At 40.8% G+C, this 15,974-nt stretch overlaps 2 protein-coding genes across 5 annotated transcripts in view; one reads left to right on the forward strand and one right to left on the reverse strand.

The window, feature by feature from the left end:
* atad2b (ATPase family AAA domain containing 2B) overlaps nucleotides 1–12,454 on the forward strand; it is a 76,746-nt gene extending 64,292 nt beyond the window's left edge. Inside the window, exons 27-28 of one of the 4 annotated variants that reach the window (XM_072683159.1) lie at nucleotides 5,880–6,008; nucleotides 8,522–12,454. In XM_072683159.1, coding sequence (XP_072539260.1) covers nucleotides 5,880–6,008; nucleotides 8,522–8,563 — 171 coding nt within the window. In that variant the 3' untranslated portion in view covers nucleotides 8,564–12,454. Of the gene's footprint in view, nucleotides 1–3,047; nucleotides 6,009–8,521 lie in introns of those variants that run through there. The other 3 variants (XM_072683177.1, XM_072683171.1, XM_072683165.1) reach the window with 3 other exon arrangements.
* A 433-nt stretch (nucleotides 12,455–12,887) lies between these two features.
* LOC140559678 (kelch-like protein 29) overlaps nucleotides 12,888–15,974 on the reverse strand; it is a 212,584-nt gene continuing 209,497 nt past the window's right edge. The window contains exons 13-14 of the mRNA XM_072683230.1: nucleotides 14,251–14,395; nucleotides 12,888–14,131 (exon numbers count right to left, since the gene is read on the reverse strand). Of these exons, the coding sequence (XP_072539331.1) occupies nucleotides 13,948–14,131; nucleotides 14,251–14,395 (329 nt within the window). The 3' untranslated portion in view covers nucleotides 12,888–13,947. The remainder of the gene's footprint in view (nucleotides 14,132–14,250; nucleotides 14,396–15,974) is intronic.

Raw genomic sequence — 15,974 nt, forward strand, 5'->3', positions numbered from 1 at the left:
TTTGTTCATTTAGGGAGAAAAAGCAGATATCTTTAAGAAACAGATCGTGAAGTGACGGGGGCTGTGAATAATTGCTTTTTCATCCCTGGCTTATGGAACAAATTGAATTTCCGGTGAAGTGGGGTGAGAGTTGCCGTTTAGGCAGATATCTCCCCCTGGTTGGGCTGGCAAGCTGCCTGACACATATTAGGAATAGAAAGTGGGCTATTTCCTCGCCTTTCATTCATATTCATCGACTGGAGACACGCTCATTACTATTGACATTTTTGTAGCATAGCAGGGCCCCTGAAATACCTCTGGAATTAAACAGTGTCGAGGAAGACAGGGAGTTTTGTTTCTGTACCTGTCTTTTGGGCAGTGTCAGGGTTTAGCATCAAACTGTATGTCAATTCTTGTGATTGCTGTAGGTAGGATGATGCCCATACATACATATGTACATACATACAGAAAAAAACATCAGATGTCTCTCTAAAGAGAGATTTTCAGAGGTTGTTGACAAGTGTCATGAGGGCCTTTTTTTGCCTCTCTTTGGGAAGACATAGTTGTCAGTGTCAGTCTTAGGACAGAATACACGAGATTCACCCTTACACGTGGAATGATTAGAAATCATTATTGCAGCGTGGTGTCACACTGGCCATGTTCTTAAATGTTTGCCCATTCTGAAGATGTCATGCTGTGCTCGTTTAAATTCCTGTTCATGGCAGTTCAGATTTCACAGCCACTCTGAGCATCTGTTTAGCTGAAAATGACTGCGTAACACTGTAGTCTACTGCTTCACTGTCAATACAACCTTTTCCTTTTTGTGGATTTACCTTTTTTCTTTATCCCTGATGACGTCCTTGACGGCACATCTATTTGCGTTCACTAACAGATCCCTGAACTTCTGAAAGGCCCCTCATAAACAGGTCTCCCTTTCTCCATGTCAGAACATGCATTATTGCTTTATACAAAAAGGACCTAAAGCGTTTCTTTCCTTTACAGTTTACAGCTCCATGTTGTGCAGCCGTATGTGCGTTTATATTCATTAACTTAATCTTTTGAGATGACAGGATGAGTTCTGCCTGATTTTGAATGGCAGACGTTGCTTATTCACTCCCAGGCTGTAAAGCTGTACTCCGGTGTCAGGAGAAAACTGAGGGGTTTTTTTTTCGTTTTGTTTTGTTAATGAAAGGCATGAGAATTAAAAAAGAAGAAGAAGAAAAAGAAAGATGATGTGATCAGGTTATTATACGTTTTCCTTTTTTAAAGACCCATCCAGCACCTCCACTAACTGCTGAGCCATTTCAAACTTTAACTGTCACTTCTTTCATGATTGAGTAATGGTTAGCAATTTAATTTCCTACCATGTCCTTAACCCAGAAGGTTCTTAGAAGTTTTTGATAGAAAAACAGAGACTTTGCAAGACCTCAACAGACAAAAATAATCAAAATGGTTTCAGTAGTTCTAAGATTCTTCAATGCTCAGGACCACCACAGAGCAGGTATTAGTTGGGTGGTGGCTCAGCACTGCAGTGACATAGTTTTGGTGTTTTAGTGTGTGTTGTGAGGGGACCAGACACAGCAGTGCTGCTGGAGTTTTTAAACAATGTGTCCACTCACTGTCCGCTCTGTTGGACACTCCTACGTAGTTGGTCCACCTTGTCAGGGACAGAAGCCCATCTTTTGCTGCCTTCGTCAGTGGTCAAAGGACGCTGCCCGCAGGACGCTGCTGGGTGGACTGGGTTTAAAACTGATGGGTTTAAAAACTCCAGCAGCACTGCTGTCTGATCCACTCTTACCAGCGTAATACAAACTTACCACCACCGTGTCACTGGAGTACTGAGAATGACCCACCACTCAGATAAAACCTGCTCTTTGGTGGTCCTGTGTGGTCCTGACCTTTTTTTGAGGAACAGGGTGAAATAATAAAAGCAGGACAAACTCCTTGATATCCTTGATTTCCGAATGAGCAGGTGACCCAATACTTTGGTTCATATTGCATATACAGTTTATAGTGTGTAATATCGGCACTCTAAACCAAAATATGTAAAAACAATAATTTTGAGTGTGAAAGTTTTTGATCTTGCGTCTTTTTTTCTGTAAACAGTGGAGCTGTAAAGCTGTAAAGTCTTGATAGATAATGTATCTTAAAGCTAGTCCTACCTTGGCAGCTTGTGTTAGGAGTTCACTCTAGAATTCACAGACTGATAAATGCATCAAGATGTCAGACAAACAGCACTTCTTACTAATATGTTGTAAGGTTTATTTGTTGTTGTTTTTTTGTGATTTTTTCCATGTAATAGCGTTTAAGGAAATGACGTTCTACAGTGCAAACATAACTTGCTGTTATGCCAGCAAGCTTGCTCAAACCTTTCATTTACTGTTAGAATGGATGTGGTTTATTTAGACTATATGACATAATGACCATTTTTTTCTGCTCATATTTTGATAGCAGGTATTCAGCTGTCCCCACTTCCCTCTTCTGTTCTTTACAGCTGCGTGTTTCTCTGAATTTGAACCCTGGTCATAATTTTTTATTTATTTGGTCCACTGCAGCAAAGCAAAAGCGATTGTATTAAAATGAACAGCGGAGCTCTCTCTCTCTCTCTCTCTCTCTCTCTCTCTCTCTCTCTCTCTCTCTCTCTCTCTCTCTCTCTCCTCTCCCCCTCTCCCTCTCCCCCCCTCCCTCCCTCGCGCTCTACTGCTTTCTCCCTTGCTCTCGCCCTCTCTTGCACTGTTGTCTCTGTATGTTTTCAGACCGTAATAACTTCCCTTGTGATGTTTGTAGCCCACTGGAATTACTCCACTGTAGCATGGTAATCCCATATCTGTCTCCATACTCTTCTGTACTAAATTCTTCAACCTCAACAGTCTTCAGATTTACCTTTGTAGTAATGTTATTATTGATGGAGTTTTCTCTCCTCACTAATGGCAGAAAAATATTCTTTGTACTTTTAAAAATTGTAATAAGTCTGTTTTGTGGTGCATAACTCAGAGGTAAACGTCATTGACTATGACAGTGATTCAAAGCATTGACTTACAAAGTTTTTTTTATCTATTTATTTTCAGAGGGCATATGATGACAGCATTCATGTTTAGCTTTGTCTGCCTTCATACACCACTACTGTAAGATAAGTAATATGAGGTATCTAAGGTCAGTGGTGATGTTGAAATGTGTTGAGGAATCCGATGTACTCAGTAATTTACATTCAGATTCAGGCATTTCAGATGAACTGGTCAGACTATTACTCCGCATCAGAAGATGATAAACATCAAAAGGCTGAAGTTAAATGGACCGTATCAACAGCTCTTTTATAGCTGGGATTATCGCTCTATTGAGGGCTGACTGCTGCTCATGGCCACTTAGCCACCGCTGCTGACAATAGCACAAAACACAGCAAGGGGTCCTAACTAATTCCCCTTAATTGACAGGCTAGGGAGCTGTGTATAGTCATTTAATTGGGATTTTTTTTTGTCTGTCGTTCTGTTTTCTGCTTTTCATATTTCCATAATTAGTCTTCTAATAATGACTTTTTTGGCGTGTTTGTATTTCTTCAAGTAGTTCTGTGATTCAAATTTGGCCCCCGCTTTGTAACAGTCTTTTCACCAAAACCGCTGGCTTTTAATTTGAAATGTTTCAAGCGATTGTTATTCTAATGTGATTCAGAGATGCTGGTTTAAACATGTCTGCAACGGATGTGTGTTCTCATTAAACGCCACCCCAAAAGCAGAGCAGGTTTTGCAATTATTTCTGTCTGTAGCCAGATAATCCCAAAACAGACTGCTTTTTGCCTGAGTGTGCTTTGTTCTTCACGGCTAAGCCCTTATCAGGAGCCAGCACAGTTTTTGTTGACTTGGACAGATGCAACCAGAGCCAGTCAGTGTAGCCTAATAACTCATCTGTATGCGTTTTGATGAGCTGCTGATTGGCCACAGGATCACTGTGATGAACATGTCAATTGAAAGGGCATTGCTGGGTCTGAGGCATTTTAATTAAAGTGAATGTGAAATGTAAACACCGGTACGCTGGAGCAGTGTATGAAATGGAAGGTAATTATGATTTGCCTTAATTAGCTGTCGCTGTGATCTTAATTGCTTTTGAAGATGGCTGACCCCCCTGTCCTGACTGTGTGTGGGGTAGGTTTCCGTCGCTACCAGCTTTGTGTGCGGCCATTCCCTACTATAAGAAGAGAGCTTTTTTCCTTGCACCCAACCCCCCCAACTCACTTCATTTATTCTATGCCAAACTTTAGGAAGCAACCATTAATTGGCTTGGAAGAAGTTTTTGTCTTGATAACATAGGCTTAGCTGAGGTTTTGTTGGGTTTTGTGTTGAGGTTAAAATTAGAATTAGGACCAGACCTAGGTGTAGGTAGGATTTAGTTCAATGTAAGTTAGAAATACATTATGTATCTACAAAGCATCAGTAGGCTACTATCCAGGCCAAAACGTCATGCTAGTAGCTTTGTCACAGTCACTGAAGTTAATGGTGATATTTTTACTTTTAAATTGGGATGGGATTTTGCCAGTTTTTCTGCAAAGGCATAAAGTGCTTAGTGTGCATCTACCTAGACTTTGATAAAGTGTCGTTTCCTTTACTCCTTTATTAAGGCCCACGCGATTGTGGTATGTGACCCCTGTGACTTAAAATGCAGTATGATATAATGTTGCATGTGTCCAAGCCTAGAACGTTGTGTTCCCAGACATTCTTTCCTGAAGTTTGTTTTTTTGAAGAGTTGGCACACCACCAAAAGACTGTTTGACCAGCATTAAAAATCTGTTTTCTTGAGCTGCTCAGAGACTATGAAAGCTGGTGCTGTTTCAGCATGCAGCCTCAGGTACAGTAGTGTTTGGATGGTTACATTATAAATTATGCATATGGTATAAGTATTGCACACCTAATAATATTTGGTTAAATGTTTCCTAGCAGAAACTTTTGGTAGCCACTGACAAGCTTCTGTCAGAACTCTGGTTGAATTTTTGGGCACTCTTTTGGCAGAATTGGTAGAGTTCAAATAAATGAGTTTTCAGTACAGTCTGCGTTCCAGTGGTGTCTTGGCCTTGTGGCCGATAGCGATGTAAAACTTTCTTGACTGAAGACAGTGGCACTGGTGACCGAGCAGATTCCGTTACATGTTATTAGAGGTTGCTTCTGACCATCTGAACAAGTTGCCACTCACCTGGGGGAACCTTGGCAAAGTGGCTACACCTCCCAGTAACATAATTGATCAACAAAAACAGCTGGATTTTGACACCATTCCTTGGAACTTACAAATTTCCAGCGTCTGGCCCCAATATGAGCGATGTGAAAGATGAACGGGCCATGTAGTGTGACATAATCTTCTGCAGCTCTTAAGTGGAATAACAAAAACTGAAAAAGGTTCATTGAGCTATGACAGCAGTACCTCTGCCTATTTGACCTTTCATCGAGAAAGTAACATGACTAAGTATAAGATGTTATTTTATTTTATATTATATATATATATATATATATATATATATATATATATATATATATATATATAGTAAACCTGGTAGCCACATTGATTTAATGTTACTGACATCCTGAAGTGTGTGTGTATATGTATGTATGTATGTATGTATGTGTATATATATATGTATATATGAGAGAGAGAGAGATGTTGGAGTTACAGGCATTATAACTTCTTAGCACAACTTAACATGCAAAATATTTTACTGCTATACTGAACTGATAAACTCGGCTTGTATGTGGTACAATAGAGAAAAGAGAACTTGTCTGCAATATTGTATACCCTGTAAAATGGAAGAATTGGTCTTTGCTGCGTGTGCAATAAGTTTAATTACTATCTTTCTCAATTTTGTGCTCTGCTGTTGACTGCTGCTTATTGACATTTTTATGGCCCCTGTTGTCTGCCTCCAGTCCCTTCTGGATCAGGTAGTGGTGAAGAGTGAGGGCTACAGTGTGGATCAGTTGGAAAGACTCTACTCTTTGCTCAGCCAGTGCATCTATCAGCACCGCAGGGATTACGACAAGACCCACTTGATTGAGGTGAGTGCCTCCTATGACTTCTATGAAATGTAAGATGATATACACTATATATCCAGATATTTTTCCAGTCCAATGCTGGAGAACTGTAACTGACTGAGTGTTGACCTCATGTGTGGCTGCTTCAGCGTTTCCTATACTATTGGCAATGTTATTCCTATGGATATTATAAACAAATGTGCACAATTGAAGGCATGTGTCTGCAATGAGTGCACTTCAAAATAACTGAAATCATGGCTTCAGTTCTCAAGATGTTTTTTGAAATGCACTTTAACATTCTTGTCTTGAGAATTGTTGCATGCTGACCTTGCTGTGCTGCTTGGATATAGTGAAAACCGCTTTTCCCTAGTGCTCGTTTAACATACAGGGCTGGTGGTGTTGACCTTCATGCCCATCAACCTGTGAGGGTTCTCATAGTAGCAACTCCATGCTTGGTTACATAGAGAAAGTCAATCACCTTGTGGTTAACTTAAATATGAAGCTGGTAATTGCAAGGACTTGACTGAGCTCTTAGTTTCAGTGGGGAATAAACACTTCAGAGTGCACAACGGGAGTACAATGCTTCAGTGGTTTGTAGTGCATTGTGAATTGGAGCACAAGAATGTTGAGGTAAACATATGATCTTCTCTAGGCAGGTGAATGAGTCAATATGGTGTATATTTGTGGCTTACTGCTAAGAAGCTCGTACTAGGCAGTTTCGGCTGCTTAGCCTGATGATAAATTCTTCTGTCTTGAAGCAGATAGGCCACATTGACTCCAGTCATATTTCCGCTTTTATTCCCAGCCCTTTACCCTTACTTAACTTCAAAGTCCTAATGCAGCTTGATCCTTGACTGCTGTTTCAAACGGTTTTCTCTACAAGACTGACTTGAGCTGTTTATTAGGGAGTTATGTTCATAGAGCTGTTCTTTTTCTATCATCTTTAGAGAATTCAAGAGAGTAGTGCCTGTTCATTGTTAATGTGACAAGGCCAGCCTTAGGTCATATGTTAATGTATAGTTTATTCTATGTATTCCCCTGTTGTTTTCTAATTGCATTTCTTCTCCAGTAGATATGAGACTGATTAAAACTGATTAATGTAAAAACGTTTTTGAGCATGTACACCCCCCCCCCTTTAGTCCTTTGATTGCATTCAATGCTAAGGGCCCCTGTGTGTGTGTCTTTATAAAGCTGTAGCTGGTATTGTGTTATTTTTTCCCCCATATACAGTTTTAAGTACTGGGGAAAACTTACATTTCATTATTGCATGATAATTTGCATTGGAAACTTAAGATAATCCAGGGAATAAGGATTTGGAAGGGGAATTAACCATAATTAATACGTTTGAACTGGAAAGTAAATAAATGAATGGTGGTCCTAGAGGCCTGAGAGAACAAAAACAAAGAGTGTTGGCGATAACTTCATGCTTGTCTTCCGTCCTGTTCTCATATGTTAATGTCATTAATATACTGAAGTTTTTGTAAGTGTGTATAAATGCTGCAGTGTGACGTGGTTTGCAGTCCTGTGTATAAGTTCACAAATGGTCACAGAACGTGAGAAATGAAAATGAGTTTGCTGTGGTGGTGTAGCTGGAAGCTGAAGATGGATGCACAGAGACTGGATGCTGACGCACTGAACAGCTGCTGAGTGTTGAAATTAGAGCACCATGTTGATTGCAGCGAGCTGTGTGCCCAATCCTCTGGGGAAATTATGTTTGCTGTTCTCAAATACAATAGTAATGGTTGCTGGCCAGCAGAAAGAGGGGTGCCGCACTGGGGCCTGGAGGCCGGCGAAGCTCTGAGCTCATTTATGTGCTCTGCTCAGGTACCCATTTTACAGAGTCCACAAAGAGTCCTATTCATGAGTTCCTATTTAAACTAGAATAAAAAAAAACTCCATTCCAGAGTTCTTTTATGTCCCAGGTCTGAGAATAAGATGAGAAGGACTCATACATACTGTGTTGTGGATTTCGTGTTTTTTTTTTTTTCTTTTCCTGTTGGACTTTCAAGCCTGTTCAGGCAGTTGAAACATTTAGCTTGATTGTTCTCGTTCGATACCCTGAGGGTGTCCATCATAAGAACTGTAATGCGTATGAAGCAAAAGCTTGTCAGAGCTTAAACTGCTCAAAGTGTTCTGCAGATCACTGATTCAGTATCGGGATAGGACAAAATCAGGATAGAGCTCACACTGGCAGAGTGGGTTGGGTTTTTTTTTTTTTTTTTAAATTTGTGTACCTGGAACAGGGTAGCCCTGCATTGGGGGGAAAAAGGCCATTTAATATTCTTCAAGGTTATGATGTAATTATTTGATAGGATGGGTCAAAGGAAAGCAGTGTCCGATAAAGCCCAGCATATTAAAATACCTGATAAGTGCAGTGCAATATAACATGATGAAAATCATGGCTGGTGAGCTAAATTCAGATATTTCTCTGCTGGTTTCTGACAGTTTTCACTGTTTTGTTCCTTTTGTCTGTGAATTTCAGTGAGTTTTGTGACTTATTCAAAGCCTGTCTTTTTTATTTCTTTTTCAACTTTCAGGAGATGGAGAGACAAGTCCAGCATTTCAAAACATTCCTGTGATGAGTGGAGGGCTTTCAGCAGCGTTTGTAATCAGAGACTCCTGTGACAAATGAGGGAGACCAACCTATTGAACAAAGCCCTTACAGTGGAGCCGAGCAGGTTCAGTCTTTAAATAAGAACAGGGGAAAGAGGAGGTAATGGAGACTTTTTACAAAGACTTACAGTGGCAATCTTGGTGCTATTGTCTCAGGTACCTGGACAGAACCAGTCTACAGAACCAAACACAACTCAAGACTCATGTAGGTTTCAGTTTTTACAGACATGTATGCCAATTTCTAATGGGCGTTCCTGGTGCTATTGGGTGCTATTGTTTATCCATTTGCTGCTCCTTTCCTTAAAAAAATTGAGAAAAAGAAAACAAACAAAAAAAAGGAAAAAGGAAAAACGTAAAAGATTGTGATGTCACTTAACAAAAAAAAAACAAAAAAAACAAGACAAACTCAGCCTTCTTTGTCAGGAAGAGACCACACACAGCAACACACAGGCACAAATTCTCACCAGCAGTGGCAAACCATGTGAATTGAGGTGCGATGCCAAGAGAGTGCGTTTGTTATTCACTGTGGAAACAAACTGCATCCCTCACCTATGCCCACCATCTCGATGCTTCTCTGTGTCCCCTGTGATCTTTTGCAGCCAATAGGGATTTAATAAACATGAGCACTGCAGAACTACAGTGTTAATCCTGCCGAAAAGAACACCATTTCTAGCAATTATTTCTCTTTTTGTGATGTTGGACCGGACTGTAAAGGTTTTCTAAACATTTTCCTGATTCCACTTTTTCAGATTTAATGATCTCTGTAAAGCGTTTTAGTCTAAAGAAGTGTCATTCCATCCGTAAAAAAATAGGCTTAACCCATTAGATATCTTACTATAATGAAATTGTCGTACCAAGATGTACTAATGTTTATCTTATTTTTATTCTTACCATTTTGTTTACCCTTAGTTTGGAATTTGTTTGTTGGTTTGATTCAGAAATCGCTACAGTATCCAAAGGCTGCCACTGCTTGCCATTTGCTTTCACCTCTGAAAGCATTCTCACTGGTTTATAGAAGGCTGAGGTTCTGGAGCATGCATCTCGTGAACAGCATAGAACAGAAGAGGACGCGGTGTTGTTAAAGAGGACCTCTTTCTGCCTGATGAGCATTTGCATAAAGGGATCATCACGGCTACTCCGATATTTCTTCTCTTTTGGGAGAGGGTGACTGGCATACGTTGTAATTGAACACTATGCCAGCATATTCAGCATCATCACAGTGCTAATTTGTGTTTCCTCTATTGCTTTCCCACTCACACCTATGCCCATATGATTTGTCGCCCCACCCCCACACACAAGCATTTTCTGTAGCCAGGTGGTTTTGCCATAACTGTTGTATCTTGATGTTTTTTGTCATTTAATATCTTTGTTACTTCTCAGTTTTTGAGATAAAATTAAGATTGTTTGCTTAGGAAACGTATGACGAACGAGGCCATTCTAGCCAGTGCCAGAGCATTATTATTTTTATTTTGTTAATATTGTTTTTAAAAGCATATTTTGGCCAGCCTTGTTTTTGTGTGTATGATTTAAGTTCTGCTTATTGATATTGTGTTAAAATCTGGTTGGTAGCTACTTTCAGCATAACTAAGTTTTAGTTCGGTTTGGCATAGTGTGACGGCTTAGTTGCTCTAAGGCCCTTTTTCTCAACCGCTTTTTTGATCTGCTTCCTTCTCTACTTATCTGAACTCATCTCGTCTTTGTGTAAAGTACAATTTCAAACATGCAAAAAGAGGAATTAGCTCTGGACTACTGCAGTGAAATAGAAAACCATGGCTACCTCAGTTAAGTTATTTTGATGCTGATGATATAACACGTTTACGGAGTACATAACAGTATTTGTCAACATCTGTAACATCTCTGCACCCCTGATCATTCAAGCCCAGGTGCTGAGCGTGGCCTGTGGCAGATGCAGTAATCCATGCTTTCTCTTGGTTTTGGTTCTTGTTGGGTTTTTTTAATTGTTTTTTTTTTGTGTGTGTTTCTTTTTTTGTTTTGCAATTGAGCCGAATTTCAGTGAAATTGTGTGTTGTGTATTTGTTTTACTTATTTTTTCTGTTCTTCCACATTTGTCACTTTCATTTGTTGTTAAAAACAAAAAACAAACAAACAAACAAAAAAAACAACCTAGCATCCCATGATTTCTTGTTTTTATTTAATTGTGCTATTGAGCGGGCCTTGGTGACTGTAGCCATATTCTTTGTCCACTTCACTACAGTTTCCTTTCTTTCACTCCAGAATCATTACAGATTTTTTTTATACACTTTTTATTTATTAACATAACTATTAAACTGTGTTCTCAGCTTTTCTTTTGTATACAGCTGGTTAAAAGGAGACAAATTGGAAATTTGTTACACAGCTTTTGGAGTCTGAGCTGGAGCTGAGTCATGATGTAGCACATTTTTGTAGCAGGTTTGTGCAGGCGGAGCGAACAGAGGTTTACTGGTCTCAGGTCTCTGCTACATTAATGACCTATTTATTCCATTACTATAGCGGTGGTGCTTTTAGGGTTTTTGTGGTTGAAGAAATGGCATACAGGACGAGCCTGGAGGCTGGAAGCTAGTGTGACAAGTGTGTTCGGTCATCTCTTGCCCCCTTTTGCAGAACATGACAGGCCTGTCCAGTGTGATGCTGTAGTTACTACTGTGATGCTGAACACTGGTTCTGAAATTCTAACCTGTTAGTAAAGTTAGCCGATTCAGTCTGTGTCTACAGTTGGAGAAAGTCCAGTGATCTCCATGTTCCCTCAAAAAGAATGAATTGAGACTCACTTTTGTGGAAGTATTGTGCATCTTTGACACCTGCTGTGGTAGTGCGTGGTTAAATCCCCTTCTCTCTAAACCATATCACTTGGCCTGCAGTGGGTGTATAATAGAAAATGCTAAATTGCTCATTTTAAAATGCTCCTTTAAAGATATATGAACAGAAAAAAGTATTGGAAACGGCATTCACATATTTTTTTTAATGTATCTTAAAATGACTCCTGAATTAATAACGAGGAAAAAAGTTAATATTCTGGGCATGGCACAATCAGATGTCCCTTCCCCCTCACTTACCGTTACCTTTGTTTAGATTGTTTAATATTTCAGACTTGGCTGCAAAAAAAAAAAACGCAGATTTTTTTATTTTAATTTTTTTTTTTGTGTGTGTGTCTGTGTGTGAAAATTGTTACATGAAACCCCATAGCATAGTATACATTTACATTAAAGCCCCAGTCAAAACCAGGACCCAAGTGAAATTACTGCTCAATGGCACCCTCCTGGCACTTTTACCACCAACTTTCCTGCCAGAGACCATGCCTAAATACATCCCTCTATACATTTTTGTGGGTGTGGTCTTGTAACATTGTTGTTCAAAATGTTGTCTGATTGGGGCTTTAATGAAGTATCACTGAACTAACTTCAGATAATATTATCTACTGAGCCCATCCTCTGTGACCACAGGTAACATCCACACAGAACGTTTAGCTTCATGCTCCTTAAGATTTCCCTGTTCCATCTGTCCTCACAGATTAAATGTGGTTAATTAATTAAACATCCGGTCAACAGGCTCGAGAGGTTAATCCAGTATGCAGATCAGTTTTCTCTCTTTTTCATTTTTTTTCACTGATAAACGAGTTGCATCTAATCTGTAGTCAGTTCTTTATTTATTGATGGCTTATGTTTTGGGGGATTTAAATATCTCTTGTTGCCAGGGTATTCACCCCATTTTATCTTAAGAGGCTAAGTTGGAAGATGGTTAATATCCTGCCCCTTTCTCAAGCGTTATTTTAGTGAGAAGTCCTGTTTGAAATGATACATTTACTGTAATTTCTCAAATAAACTGCTGTGATTATACTTGAATAAAAGGTTCAAATTGTATTCTTTGTTGAATGCCTCAATTTCTGGCTCTTTTATGGGTCCTTCGTGTCCTTGATTTTGCAGATAAAAGTTATTGATTTGTAATTTCGATACACTGAGCAGTCCTTTATGCAGGTTATACGAATTGATTGAGAATGACGTGTTTTTAATGACGTGTTTTGTGGCTGGTTAATGAATGTGTTTTGGTACAGCTTCTCTGTTTATGTACACATATAGAAGGAAGTGTTAAAATGATTATGTGCTTCTGGATCAAAAGGTACCTTGTTATATTGCTGTAATGGACGCCTTCGTTGCTATTTTCCTGCATTATTTAGTCAAAACCCAACAGATTCATAACTAATAGCACAACATGAACTTGATCAGAGGGGAATAAGAAACGGGTGAAAGTGACACATAAAGTGTGTTTTAAAGGAAGGACGAGACACAAAAATAGTATCTTTCGAATTTTGGATATGTATTATGTTTTGTCATTAATAACATATGTAAATGGTCCCTTTTTGGGTACAGATTTACAGACATTTTTGTCCAACCTAACGAATTATTCTAAAAACATTTATACAGAATTACCTTCAGTTTTAAAATATACATATTTCCTTTCCTATGATACAGGACCCCCAGCCCTCGCTCCCACAACTCCTCCAGCCACATCCTGCCTTAGCTGGTGGCGAGTGGGTGAAATGCAGAGCTACCCTCAGAATGATGAGCAGATTGTGCTTTGGCTGTGTTCAGGAAACAACAAACAAACAAAAAATCTTCAGAACAGCCTTCATCCTTTCTCTTAATTTCATGTCACCTGGATGTTGGACTGCAGGCACTGCATTACAGCCCTGACGCTGCCTTGTAGACAAAACACACCATTCCTTTTGGATAAAGCGGCATAACAGTGTAGCAACCCCCCCAGTAAAGGCAAGAAATGCCCTTCCTGATATGTCTTCAAATGCTTGCACTCCAGCTCAGTCGTTCTGAATGGATGGAGATACTCTATTGTCCTGCAAAGTCATGGCATGACGAGACAAGTGAGACAAACCACAAGAGGAAACAGACTCGTTTGATTTCAGCATCTTTTCACAAGACGATGTGCTCATGGAAAAAAAATGTGTGTGTGTGTGTGTGTTATGACTAAAAGGGGCAGATGTGATTGGAAAGAAAAACAACAGAGAGATATGTAAGAAAAGAACAAATCTGAACAAATCCTGCCAAAAAAAAACAAGTCGGAATGATGAGCTTGTTATTCTGATAGCATAGTTTTCAAATGGCATGACACCTGTGAGTTTGAGGGAGGGGGATAACGCTACTCTACAACCCCCTGTACAGAGTCTGGACCTGTTTAGCATTGGGATTCCACGCCAGTTCATCCAGGACAGCTGGTGGGAGTCAGTTGGGAGCCAGCCTGGGAGACACCAGTCTCTTTAATGTCAGACACACATCCGGCAATTTTTTGTCTTTGATCCCTGCAGTGCACTGAGGAGAAGGGCTGTGTGCCTGGGCCATGGTCAGCCGCTCTGAATGTACTTCTTGATCACTACGCAGCCGTGTCTGAACAGCGGGCAGGGCAAGTTCTGTAGGAGTGTCCACGTGTTGGTGCAAGGATCAAAGGTTTCCATGTTTCCCAGTGCTGGCCCCTCGCTGCTCACAATGCCTCCTGTGGCATAGATCTTCCCATCCAGGATGACCGCACTAAATGAGAGAAAGACAGAGAGAGAGAGAGAGAGGGAGAAGCAATTTTACACAATTTAAAGGTCATGTACAGAGATGGAGAATCCAAAGTCTTTTGCATGACCGGGACGGAGGCATACCTGCAGAACTGCCTGGAGTGGTTCATGTTTGGCCCCGCTTTGATGTTGCCCTTGTCCGGGTCGTAGATGGTAGTGGCTCTGGCATACGCTCCGCCCAGGATGAAGATGAATCCGTTGAGGCTTACGGCAGGGGCGTACTTGTTGTCTGAGTAACCCCGAGAGAGAGAGAGAGAGAGAGAGACAACAGACTTTTACCTCTCCAGTTCAATTCTGTATACAGAGGAGCTCTTTTACCGTCCATCTCTCTCGATGTCAAAGGCCTGCATGCAAATTGTGCCTGTTCTCAGATCTGCTAGTGCTTTCAGCGCCTTTGAGTTAGCGGAAAGCGAGAAAGCTGTGCAGCCTTTTGGCAAATAAATGTGCTGCAATGACTGACTGCCTGCTGGGATAATTGAATTCATATCAGCACAAACTTATTGTGCTTCCACAATGTGCTCTCGCTAGATTCCAATGAAATGTCAGATAATTAATGATGTGGATTACAGACCGCGGGACTTTGTTGTTTGTATCCACTGTGGTACTTTGTTCATATTGCTGCGCTTTTGTATGCTGGAATGGAGCTGATTTATTCAGAAAGATAGAATCTACCGTAGTAGTGATTTAACATCACCAAACAGATGAGATTTTCCCCTCCTCTCTGCTCTCGCTGGCTATCTTGCATCTTCTTGACTATTATGTTTTTTACTGTCAAATCCAGTTCATTTGTGCTTTATGTTGTTATTAACCAGGCGAGTGAATAAGGGTCGCTGTTCCTTGAGAAGATGTACACCAGCGGCCTGGTGTAGTCCAACAGTTTAACTGCTGCCTCTGTAAGTGTTGCAACCAAGTTCTTTATGTTGGAACAATGGGTTTCTATGAACGCTGTCCCTAAAACATGATGATAATAATAATGAAAGTGTATTTCATGAGTGGGCGATTGAGTGACAGCCAAGCACCTAGTCTAGTGCAGACTAAGCGAAAGGTTGTCCAGTAGCATATGAAGAAGGTGCCATCAGCGAGCTTTCGCTCTCTGACGGGGAAATTGTCTCCCAAACGATTACAGCTGGGCCAATTTATCACCCCATGAATAATTCACACGGCCGCATTTGAGGTTTTTGTTTTTTCCGCCTGCGCTGGACGCTTGAGAAGCCGTGCACGGAAGGAATCTGTAAAACAGCCGTTGGATTTAATGGTGGGAACATAAACGCGTCGGCTGGGTGCTGTGCGCTTTCACCAGCCTCCCTGAGTGCTGGCTGCCAGGTGCATCTCATTAAAAGCTCTGCCACTCCTGCATGAGTGACGGCCCTGATAATACTCTCTCTCTCTCTCTCTCTCTCTCTCTCTCTCTCTCTCTCTCTCTCTCTCTCTCTCTCTCTCTCTCTCTCTCTCTCTCTCTCTCTCTCACACTCTCACACACTCACACACTCACACACTCACTCACACACTCACTCACACACACACACACACACACACACACACACACACACACACACACACACACACACACACTCCATCTCTATCTCTCTGGCACTCCAAACAGTGGCGGCCACAGACAGCACTCCAGAGCTAAAGGCAGTGTAAGCCAGGGGAGGCGTCTTCTCCTCTAACAGGTGTGTCATTCACAGCCACTTCTGCATCGTTTGCATATGGAGCGACCAAGCAGAGATTTCCTAAATGCAGCGAGGCTTCAGCTGAGAGCCACCGTGCTTCAGTGTTAAGTCATTTAATCCAGGCCCAAGCTAGGC

This window comes from Salminus brasiliensis, chromosome 1 (genome assembly GCF_030463535.1).
Source record: "Salminus brasiliensis chromosome 1, fSalBra1.hap2, whole genome shotgun sequence".
NCBI classification, from domain to species: Eukaryota; Metazoa; Chordata; class Actinopteri; order Characiformes; family Bryconidae; genus Salminus; species Salminus brasiliensis.